The following is a 12,805-nucleotide window of genomic DNA, read 5'->3' as shown; positions in this document are numbered from 1 at the left end:
ACCAAACGAAAAGATAACTTCATGGAATTTTAAATATCGTTATCGGGAGGCTTGTTTCAATACATATATGGACTTCTTTAGCTTGCATATCAAGTGGCCACCATAACCAGAAGAGAACCCTTTAGGATGTTTCATGTATACTTTTTCCTCTAGGTGACCATTGAGAAAGACAATTTTCACATCCATTTGTTGCAACTCAAGGTCAAAATGAGCTACTAATGCTAACATAATGCGCAAGGAATCTTTCTTAGATATAGGACTAAAAGTCTCAGTATAATCGATCCCTTCTTGTTGAGTGAATCCTTTCGCAATGAGCCTAGTTTTTTTATCATTCTATGTTTCCCATTAAGTCTCTTTTTATTTTGAAGACCCATTTACATCCAATGGCTTTTATGCCTTCAGGAAACGACACAAGATCCAAAACATCATTATCGTAACACCCCAAAACCCGATCTAGAAGTTTAGATCGAATCTCGGAGGGTACATTAGCCACCCAAAGTGGCAAAAATAGAACTTTGTTATAAATATGGAAAATTCTTCACAAAACCATTTGTAATTTTAGTGAGTTAAATGTAACGTAGTTACCTTTTGAAACAACATTTAATAAGTGTTTAGAAACAATTAGGAATAAATCAAATTGGCGTTCTTGAACAGTTTCAAAATCCCTTCAATTTTCCCAATTATAACTTAAAATTTCAAATTAAGTTTATGTGGAAAATGTATTATTTTCTCAAATATGTATAAACTTTGAAACAACAATGGAAACCAATTTTTAAAAAATAATAATAAATAAAAATATAACATATTACATTAAATAAAAATAATAAAATTTTCTCTCCACTCGCAACAAGATTCGAACACTGGACTAAGAGTAAGCTGAACATCTAACCACTGAAGTACATGCTCATCTTGTTCTAAAAAACACTCAGAACTCAGAACCTTACACACACAAACACAACACTTAACCATTGAATCAAATCACTTCAATTTACTTGTCTATCAAATTAAATAAAAATTAATAAATAACTAAAAGATAAATAAGTAATTCATCTAAAACACACGCAAGGATTTGAACACAAGACCCAAAGATAAACTACCACACCCACAACGACTAAACCAGCAGGCTCGTTCTGACACTAAAACGCTAAAATAAACTCAATTGTTCAACCTACCCATTGACCCTAACTACAAACCTCAAAACTTCAAACCCCAAAGAAATTTCATCCCCGAAATTTCCTACTAACAAGATAGACGCCTAAATGCAAAAGCTCACCACTACGCTCCCGCTGCACAACTCTGATCTCAATGCACCACCGTACGAAACTTTAAAATATCATATCCACTTATCACGTCACCTTAATTCATGAATAAACAATTACTTAAATCCTATAATTGTAGCATCCTGGTTTGAGGGGTTAGATGGATTAAAGTTTGTGTGTAAGTTAGAGGCTTCAAGTGGGTTTTTACATTTCTCTGAGCATTTTTAGAATAAGATGTTCGAATCTCGTTGTGAGTGGAGAGAAAATCCTATTATTTTTATTTAAGGTAATATGTTATATTTTTATTTAAGTTTTTTTGAAAATAGAAAAAAAATCCCTAAAATGTCTCACCACACACTTTCTCTTCACACTTTAGTTTTTGTTTCCCTTATTCTGAATTGTCATACTTTGATTTTTGATTTTGGGTTCTCTTATTTCTTTTGTTTTTTTTCTTTCAATTCCTTTTGGGTTTTAATATCATTGTAAACTGTTGCTGTAAGTCCTTGTGGTGCTCTCATTCTTCGTTTGTTTATATGTCAAATCGGATTGGTAGAGGTGAATCAATTAGTTTGTGGTGCCCAGAGTTCCGCTTTAAGGTGTGTTTCTGAACCATTAGTGATTAGGGATTGCGTTGCCATTATGAAACTACGATTTTAGCCTATCTCGGTTAGGTTTTATGACCACACGGGTGGCCACATGGGCGTGTACTGCACATGAGCGGTCTACACGGTCGTGTGAGATTAGGAAGATAGGGTTTTTGACATTTTCTTGTGCCACACAACCATGCGGCTACTGTTTGAGGAATTTGTCAATTTTTACAATGGCGTATGACTTGGAGACACGGTCGTGTCCATTAGCCACACGGGCGTGTGAGTTTTCCACACGACCATGTCTATGCTGCTTTTAATTTTGCTTATTTTTGTACAAAATGAATAGTGAGTTACATGGGCTACTCACACGGCTATGTAACTCGGTCACACGGGCGTGTGTCTTCTCCACACGACCGTGTGACCCTATTTCTCAAAATTTTGTTCTATGTCATAAATTGACTCGTTTAATGTTTCTGTGTAATCCGACCTTCGGTTAAGCTTTGGTAACTGTGTTTGGGAATCCGCTACAACTTGGGCTCATGTGTGTATTTGAGTTCATAGGATTAAGTTTAACTGTATGTTTAAGTGTTAATATGATATTACTTAGTAATTGAATACAAGCTTATCCGATTCTGAATTTGATTGGCCGAATATATGTATTTCTATTTTTGTGTGATTGTTTGCATTTAGCATGTATTTTGCATTTGCATGAAAATTTTAGGATTTTGGTTGTGAAGAGAAGGAAGACTGATTTGGCAATTCAACTGTAGTAATACTGTATAGTGGTTTACCTCATGACTTTATACATATGTCAGCTCAACTGCATATTATTATTTGGGTGGTTTAGTTCCACAATTGTGGTGTGTAGGGTGGATGGGCCTATTATGGTCCTATGTGGTGCATAAGGTGGTTGGGTCTGTCATGGCTCTAATGTGGTGTGCAGGGGGGACGAAGTGGTGTTTGGCTGGATGGGTGGGATTTATTATTTCTGTTGCATTCATTTCACATTTAGTATACGTCTGTCTGTATGGTTGTGGAGTTAATTGCATAATAATTTGAACCATCCAACATGTCTTTGGTATCTGGTGTGTTTGGCTTAATAACCCTATGTTATGTTTTTTAACGGACTACTCGTGAGACTAACTATTGGTATAAATTGTTCGTTCATTGTTTGCGTGTGCATATTGGAAATATTTGTTTCAATACTTTGTCAATTGCTTTTCGTTTTTTATTTTAGACTCACACTGAGCTTGTGTAGCTCACCTCCTTTCAAATCTTTTTTTTTCGGTAACTCACATGGTTAAGCTCTGGATTCGGCACATCGGAGGTCTCAGGGACAGTTTGGTGTTGATCGGCTTATTTAAGTTTTTTTAACAATTTTAATATAGCTGGTTTTAAATTATTTGTAAGGCGATTATATAAACTGTGGTATGGGTTAGGGTTGGACTTTTCGTTAAACTACGTATTCTTGGTTGTGGACAATATTTCAAAAGTTTCGCACAAGGTTTTTTAAAAAAAATTGGTTTCTGCTGTTGTTTCAAAGTTTATATGTATTAGAGAAAATAATATATTTTCCACACAAACCCTACTTTGAAATTTTGAGTTATAATGGAAAAATTAAAGGGATTTTGAAACTGTTCAAGAACGCCAATTTGATTTATTCCTAATTGTTTTTAAATGCTTATTAAATGTTGTTTCAAAAGATAGCTACGTTACATTTAACTCACTCAAATTACAAAGCATAATGGTTTAGCAAAGAATTGTCCATGTTTATAATAGAGTTTGATTTCCGCCACTTTGGGTGGCCAATATAACCTTTGAGATTTGGTCTAAACTTCTAGGCTGGGTTTTGGGGTGTTACAGTTCTTTCATAGTATTGTACCATGATTCTAACTCTGTGCAACTCATAGCTTGTGAAAATGACTCATGATCATTCTTAGCTTTAATATTATAATCATACTCTTGCAAATACACAATATAGTCACTAGAAATTGTTGATTTCCTTTCTCTAGTAGATCTCCTCAATGTTGAACCAACATTTTCTTGTGGATCATGTTGTTCAACTGGTTTTTCAATAATTTCTGGGTTTTCTTGAATAGTTTGATCCACTAGAGTGTTTTCAGTAGCTTGTGGATTTTAATTGATAAGTTGTTCAACACCTGGTTGAGCTTGAGGGGTGTTATGTATGATAACAAATCTCTCACTTGAAGTGGAATATTGACTTAAGGGAATCATGTCCCAAGATAGATTGCTCCCATTGATTGAGTCATTCTTAAGAAATTTTGTATTTCTCGATTCCACAATTTTAGTACTATGAGATGAACGATAGGATATGTATCCTTTGGACCTTTTGGCATATCCAGTGAAATACCCACTAATGGTACTTGGGTCCAGTTTCTTTTCTTGTGAGTTATAAACTTTTACTTTAGACGGGCATCCCCATAAGCGTATGTGTCTCAAACTCGATTTCCAACCTTTGAACAATACAAGGGAGTCTTTGGGACAGCCTTGGTTGGAACTCAATTTAATATACACACAACCGTTTTGAGAGCTTCAACCCATAAAGACTTAGGCAACTTAGAGCTACTAAGCATACTTTGCACCAGGTCCATTAAAGTTTAGCTTCTTCTTTTTGTAACACCATTCTGATCATGTGAGTCAGGCATGGTATATTAGCCAACTATACCGTTATCTTGAAAAAACTTTGAAAATGGACCAAGTTCTTGTCCATCTTCAACATATCTACCATAATATACTCAACACCTCAATCGGTTCTCACAATCTTAATTTTCTTATTGTATTGTTTCTCTACTTCAACATTGAAAACTTTTAAATGCTTTTAATGCTTCGCTTTTGTGATGAAACATGTAGAGATACATGTATCGTGAGTAATCGTATATGAAGGTAATGAAGTATTTCCAACTTTTCACATCCATATCTAGGCAATATACATCAAAATGGATGATTTCCAATATGGTTAAACTCCACTTGGCACCTTTCTTTGACTTTTTAGTCTTCTTGCCCTTAATGCAGTTTATACAAGTATTGAAATCAGTAAAATCTAAAGTATTGAGCATCCCATCATTTACTAATATTTTAATCCTTTCAATGGACATGTGTCCTAACATCCGGTGCCATAAAATAGAGGAATTTTCATTTATAACACAACGTTTAGTACTAGTTTGAACGTGCATAACATTATGAGTGGCATTATTTTGCAAATTAAGAGAATAAAGGCCATCAGATAAAACATCATTTCCAACAAGTTTGGATTTATAAAATAAACTAAAACAAGTGTTTGAAAACTAAAACAATACCCAAAAGGTGCAAGTCTTGAAATAGAAACTAAATTTCTAGAAAAACTGAGAATATAAAAAGTCTTTTATAAAATTAAAATAAAATCACTCTTAAGCACTAATTCGCATGTTCCAATTGCTTCCACATGTGGCTCCATCTTATTTCTTGAATAGATGTGTCGCTCAGCTCTTACTGGTTGCCTTAGGTTTCTTAATCCTTGTAAAGAATTTGAGATATGGATTGTAGAACCAGAATCAATCCACCAAGTGTTATAACTAACATCAAACAATCTTTCTTTTCAAGGCAGCTCTTAAACTTGACATCCTTCTTTAAGTGTCCCTTCTTTTTACTAGAAAAAAACACTTAGACTCTTTCTTTATGTCAGTTTAGGGTTGCATTTTGGCCTTCCCCTTTTGTTTGGCTCGGACCTTCTTCTTTCTTTGAGTAATCGTTAATGCACTCTCTCCCATCTCTAGTATGATTCTAGCCTCTTCCTGATCAGACATGGTCAAAAGTTCATTGATAGACCACTTATCATTATGTGTGTTATAGGAGATCTTAAATGGCCCATACTGAGGTGGAAGAGTGTTCAATATAAAGTGTATCAGGAAAGATTCAGACATTTCAACCTCAAGTGCTCTTAATCGAGTTGCTAAATCTCTCATCTTGTTGAAGCAATCACATACACCTTTCATGGTAGTGAGCTTCATTGATGTGAACTTCATAATTAGGGTGATGACTAATGACTTTTGAGAAGTTTTGAAATGTTTTTCAATAGCCGTTAATAATTATTGGATATTCTCATAATGTTCAATTGAGCCATGAACATCAACATGAACCTTACTCTTTATGAACATGATACTTAAGTGATTAGATCACTCGCATTCATACAAAATATGTGGCTCAGATTTCCTTCTGGCATAGTCAATATCCAAACACCCTAATTGGAGAAGAATACTTTCCTTCTAGAACTTAAAGTTCTCACTAGTTAATTTAGGGATATCTACTCTATTATTAGACATATTCATAGGTTGTAAAACATCAAAATAAATGAACATACATGCTTAACAAAAAATTGAGGCAAACATAAATCATAATTTACCAATGTAAATTATGTAGATAATGAATCTACTGACATAAAAATTTTCTGTGGGCTAAATTTTTAATTCAGTTAGACCCATTTTATGATAGAATTATTTACTATCCTTTTGATAAAATTTATTAAATTCATTTTCATAATTCCTCTAGGTAACTATGAAAACTCATACAATAATTTTATCTTAATAAATTATGTAATTGGATTTAATACTTATTCTTTTTGTATGTGATTTTTAACTTTAATAATTTTATTTAACTAAAGATGTTGTGACTAGTCTTTAACTAAATAAAATTATGAAAATCACTTAGCTAGATATTAATCCTTAAAGCCATTACGTAACATCTAATGTCTATAAATCTTTTGAGATCCTTACTACAATAAATAATTTAATTAATTTTTTATTGTTAATTTTCTAGTTAAATAAAATTATTTGGATCCCTAAACATATATTGTAAAGTTTTATTACTAAATACCTTATGTAATAATTCTAAAATTTTTTATGCACCTAAAAAAATTTATGTAACTAATAACTAGATAACTCATGTACAACAATTTACTTCAGGCATATAAAGAATATTCAAACAATAATTTTGTAAAATTTTTCACTTAAATTATTTATAGCATAATTAATTTTAGAAATTTCACTTTAATAAAATCCAATGATTTTGCACAAAAGTTTACAATAAAAATTCTCAAAAAAAAATTTAAAAATTTATTTTTAAAGAAACATGGCATCGTTATTTTGAGAAATTTACAAACTTTTAAAATCGAACAAGGCAGAGATTAATCATGCTCGGATACCAAATGTAAGCAAAATAACGGTTTACAATATAGTGCAGTGAAAAAGATCAAACATAAATATCTTTAGCCATTGCCTGAACCAAATGCCAAAATCTAAATGTTATGACACCATTGTCGAGCACATCAAACTACTGGCGAGGTCGTCAAATTTAGCCGTATAAAAAACTAAAATCCACCAAAATCTTCTAAGCACTCTGAAACCTCACTAGATGGAAAATTTTTTATTTTTAAATTTTTGGTGCTTAAGTATTTATAGTGGTGATTTCCCAAAAAAAAAAAAAACTATCAACTACATATCTCACTATCATACAAATAAATTTGTGATAATAATGAGCAACAAAAGTGGACAATGAAGTCATTCCCACGAACCAAAAAGCAATTCCAACTTTATATTATAAAGTTAAAATAATAACTAAGAGCCATAGGATTAGGTTTTATATCATGGTAATGAATTTGATTTTGTTCATACAAAAAGTTTTATATATTTTTATCCATTGTTATAAACGTATAGGTAAAGATAATGTATTCTACACTTTGAATACTTTTATAATATATGTTTTCTATTTTTTTTATGATATGAAATTAAAAGATTAATTTTGGGTAAATATGTAAACAAACAAAATTATCCAGTGTACTGTACAATGTACAAACTAGTTTAACATAAAATTAAAATCAATATTCAATATTCAATATGATACTTCAAAAGTTTTGAAGAATTATTTTCCATCACAATTATCATTAATAAAATTAAGTTGAAATGATAAAATTGAAGTTAAAAATTTAAATTTATTATATTCAAGTCTAATCAAATTTAAATTCTATCATATATATATAAATAAATTATGCCCAAATTTATGATATTTTATATTAATTTGGTTCTAAGTATTAATTTAATTTATAGAAGATAAAAACCCAATCCCCAATCTGCATCTCCAATATTTAAAGAAAAAAGTGCAACACAGGAAAACTCGTGAGCTATTAATAACTTACAATTACAAAGTCCATAGAAAAAAGAAGAGAACCCTTTATTGATACATCATATTTTTCTCTAGGATTATTGTACGTCTTTCTAAAAGGTGAAAACAAAAACAAAAGCATCTTATGATCATACCATTTCCACTTGACCACCAGCTTTGCTTTTGGCCAATTCATATTTAGGGTCAAGCTTCTCCTCTTCATCACCCCAAATGGCATATGCTTCTTCACCGTGAGCTGCTTCATCACCAATCTCCATCTCCTCTTCAGACATCCTTAGAGGCATAAATATTTGCACCACAACACAGATTATGCTTGTACTCACAATGTTAAGAACCACCACAAACACCACCCCAACCAACTGAACTCCAATCTGTCGAAACCCGTCATGTGTTCTTTTGTCCGCTAGTCCGTAAAATAGGCCAATGTAGTGGCCGGAGGTACCGTAGAACAACCTGTTAAGCTTCGGTACAGCAAAGATGCCGGAAAGAATGCCTCCCAGGCTGCCAGCAATGGCATGAGTGTGAAGTACAGCCATGGTATCGTCCACCTTCTGAAACATTTCAGATCTTTTGTGAATAACCATCATGGTGAACCATGGAATTGAGCCAGAACAAATCCCCATTATTACTGCTGCCCATCCTTGTACAACCCCTACATCATTTAATTTAATTTGCATCTTATCCTTTTTTTTTATTGTGTCAACAAACTAAACGCATAGAAGTACCCCTTTTACAAAGTCAACTGAGAAACATTATGCACGTGGATACGAGTTTTGGAATAAGCTAAACCGCTGAAATTTAACGGAAAATTTAATTGAGTACATTTTTTTGCAAAAAGTTTAATTGATTTTTTTAGCCAAAGTTAAGATTTATATACCCTTAAACCTTTAGAATATATATTGATTCTCTTTATGTTGAAGTTTGTGCATCTAAAAGATATTTATGCACAAAGATTTAGATAGCATCTTATCATTTCTCCTTAAAAATGGGTAAATTAAACCTTATACATTAAGTAAGAGAGTGAACTGATTTTTTTATAAAAATTTTATTAATTTTTAGGGTTAAAAATTGATCCTGCTCATATGTCACAGTATTGTTATTCCGTTTAGCACATCAATTTTTAATGGTACAAATAGATAAAATTTTTAGTATAAAAGACTAATTTGCAATTTAATCTAGCATATAAAAATTAATTTACTTATATTTTGAGTAAGGGAAACAAAATCGCATCCGATTTTATGGCGTTGTACTTTTACCCCTAAAATGCAACGTTATGTGTATGTATATGATTGTGGGAGTACTTACCAGCAGCAGGTGTGATGCAGACCAGACCAGTGATCATGCCTTGAACAGCACCGATAACGGAAGGCTTTCTAAAAAAGACAATGTCGAGTAGTAGCCAGGTAAGCAAGCTGGCAGCAGTGCAGATATGAGTGTTTATGACAGCCAAGGAAGCATCAACACTGACCACATAGGGATCTCCTCCATTGAACCCCGTCCAACCTATCCACAGCAAACCTGCTCCGAATAACATCAGCAGGATGTTATTGGGAGGAAATCTTTGCCTGTCTTGGGTTAGACGTGGTCCTACCTGTTACAACATAAATAAGACAATTATTTCATTTCATAGCTGCTAGAATGAGTAAGAAATGGTTGTGGTGGTTGATATATATACCCAGTAAGCCGCAGTAAATCCTGCAACTCCAGAAGATAAATGGATGACATATCCGCCTGAATAATCAATGATTCCCATCTTAGCAAGAAACCCATCGGGACACCATATGCTAAAAGCCGTAATTGTATAAGAAAAGGTTAGCCAAAGTGGCACAAATAGCATCCAAGCATAAAAATTCATTCGTCCCAACAATGCTCCGGCTATCAGAACTAAAGTTATAGCAGCGAAAACGCCCTGGAAATACACCATTGTCGCGTTGGGGAATTTCCCTAGAAACGTTTGCTCCATTAGATAGTGCCCATCCAACGCAAAGTTGGGTTTTCCCCAAAATGGAATCATCTTATCACCGAACGAAAATCTGTAACCCCAAGCCGCCCAACACAAAATAACACAGGCAAAAGCATAAAGCACCATGAAAGCTGAATTTACTGCCCATTTCTTCTTCACCGACCCTCCATAAAGGATAAGAAGCCCTGGAATGCTTTGAAGACCAACAAGAGTAGCTGCTGTGAGTTGCCATGCATTGTCACCTTTGTTCATCCAGTCTGGGCTGGCTTGATCTGGGTTTAGATTTGGAGGCATAGAAAACGAAGTTTTATTCATCTTTTTTTTATCAACTTCCCGTCCCTCTGCAGAAGTATCTGACTATGGAAAAAATACGTTATTTTCTCCCGGATTTATATAACAAGGAAATGAACCGTTTCGATTATGTCGATCACCTGTCATTACTATAGTATCTCTTTTGTCTTTTTTTTTTTAGACATTTATCCCCATTTCTTGAAGGTAGGCAACACCAGCAGTTCGAAATTCAATAGTTATTATCGAGTTGTCCAAACAACTGTAACGATGATTTCAAAGTAAATTTGGTACCGGATCCAATTTTGCTATACCATTGGATTGTCTGTTACTGCTTCATGCTTCAATGATGATATCAAAAGATTAATGAATTTTATTTTGCTTCCACATAAAACGACAGGATGTTCTTTTAAGGGTGCGTTTTAATTGAAAATGACAATGTTTGTTCTGCGGAGTAGACAGAATCAAGACCTTATTGCTAATCAGAACTTAGGAAGGGGAATAACTAGTTTAAACTTACATTATTCGGAGATGCATTTAATATGTACCTAAATGAATATTTCTTTTTTTCAAATTTATTAATATTGGGAAATTTTGGTGTGTTGTTTTAAATTTATCAATATTTTTTAAAAAATAATTAATATATGTATATAATAGGGTTAAATTCTACTCTCTTCAAAATCTTATATGGTAGCTTGCTATTTTTTATATATAACTCATTAAAAAAATAGTCAATTTTTGAAAACTCACCTAATTAAATTTGAGTATAATTGTTTGTAATTACACAGTATGATATGTTTGGGTAACCATTGCAATTAGAGAGTCCCACTGAATTGGGTGTAAGTAGAATATCCAATTATATTTGTCAATTCTTAGAGCGAGGATGAGAATTGGAGTAATTACACTCAAATCCAATCACCTCATGGCTTTTCAAACACTTGTACATGATTCAACTTTAAAAAATTAATTTTATGATAAAATTATATTATAAGTATGAACATGTACGAGTTTTTGAGATGATTATGGTAAAAAATATTAAAATTATATTATAAATCCTTAAAAATTATATCAGAAAAGATAATTATTTCTATTTTATAAAGTTATAACAAAACCTTATATTATTTAAATCTTAAAAATTTATAAAGTTATGACCAAAAACTATATTATAATTTTTTTTACATGTTATAAAAGTGTTATTAACTACAATTTTAGACTAACATATTACATATGATGACTTAATTTTAGTTTTTATTACTTGTTTTTAAAAAAATTACCGTATTGATATTTTTTTGAAGGAATTAATATTTTTTTAAATAAATTATGTAATTGTGTAATTATAATTGGTAATTACAATTTATACTTCCAAACATAATGACTTACGATGAAATTACACTCTGTCAATCAAACACGTCTATGAAATTATAGTTTTTTGTAATTACAAGGTAGTGTCTACCTTAGTAATTACATTTTCATTCAATTACTCTGTGTTGTCCAAACATACCCTTAATGGATTTAGCATTTGTTATTTGTGTCAAGATTGAAATTTTGAAAGTTGGAAAAGTATAAAGACTAATAATAATCAAATTGGACAATTTGAACTAAACTATAACTTTATGCTGAGTATAAGACTAGTAGCAAAATTTAACTAAACATATTTAACTATTATCATTCAGGTCAATGTGAGAATTTTAAATGTGAAAAGTACTGAGACTAAAAATAATCAAATTAAAGTGTAGAGACCAAATCCACAACTTACGCATGCTCTCTGCCTAACCAGTTTTGACAAAAAAAAATACACCTTTGTTGATAAAAATTATTTATTTGACATTTCATTTTTATATATAAAAAAAAAGTCATTTTAATCTTTACATAGACAAAAATAACCGATATTCGTTTTTTCATCCATTTTGAAAAGTCAAATAAATTATTATATAAATTAAAATTAAATTATGAGAATGTTTATGATGCTTTAGGGATCAAAAGGCATAAAAAAAGAGAGCCAATAATCAGGATAAGAATAGATTTCATTATCCCACAGATTTAGTAATAGATGCTTTACCTAATTACCTGTTAATTGAAAACAAATGTTTAAAGAAATTAGGGAAAGGAGAAGTGGTTAAAAAGGAAAAAGGTTCACGGCAGATCTTCCGAAAAGAAAGATCCATTCAATCCACTGCCCATCAACACTTGAAAGTTTTTATTTCATCGTAGCAAAAATCAAAATTTCTTTTATCAAATTTGAATTAAAAGAATTAAATTTCAAAAGAAATTTTTGTTTTACTATAAGGGCGGGCCAAACAATAAGAATATATAAATATTGATGTTAAATTTTTTAAAATTATGATTAAATTGAAAAAAATCATAAATAAACATAAATGACTAAATTTATTATTATCCCAATTAAAATTATGTACAATTAAAGGAAAACATTAATGTTGTGATCGATTATCTTTAGTTGGCATTTTTCGAATTTTACAAGGATTAAATTGTTCCAATTTTTCTGAGCAGTCAATTTGCTTAATATTCAACTT

General features: G+C 31.7%; 1 protein-coding gene across 1 annotated transcript; it reads right to left on the bottom strand.

Annotated features, from left to right (window-relative positions):
- Positions 1-8,022: 8,022 nt before the first annotated feature.
- LOC107921894 (ammonium transporter 2 member 5) lies at positions 8,023-10,406 on the bottom strand. Its single transcript, XM_016851713.2, has 3 exons — positions 9,699-10,406; positions 9,329-9,614; positions 8,023-8,675 (listed from the first exon to the last, which is right to left on the bottom strand). The coding sequence occupies exons 1-3, from the start codon at positions 10,299-10,301 to the stop codon at positions 8,152-8,154; spliced, it is 1,413 nt and encodes a 470-aa protein (XP_016707202.1). The 5' UTR covers positions 10,302-10,406; the 3' UTR covers positions 8,023-8,151.
- Positions 10,407-12,805: the final 2,399 nt, after the last annotated feature.

This window comes from Gossypium hirsutum, chromosome D01 (genome assembly GCF_007990345.1).
Source record: "Gossypium hirsutum isolate 1008001.06 chromosome D01, Gossypium_hirsutum_v2.1, whole genome shotgun sequence".
NCBI classification, from domain to species: domain Eukaryota; kingdom Viridiplantae; phylum Streptophyta; class Magnoliopsida; order Malvales; family Malvaceae; genus Gossypium; species Gossypium hirsutum.
This window is presented reverse-complemented; position numbering and strand designations above follow the sequence as displayed.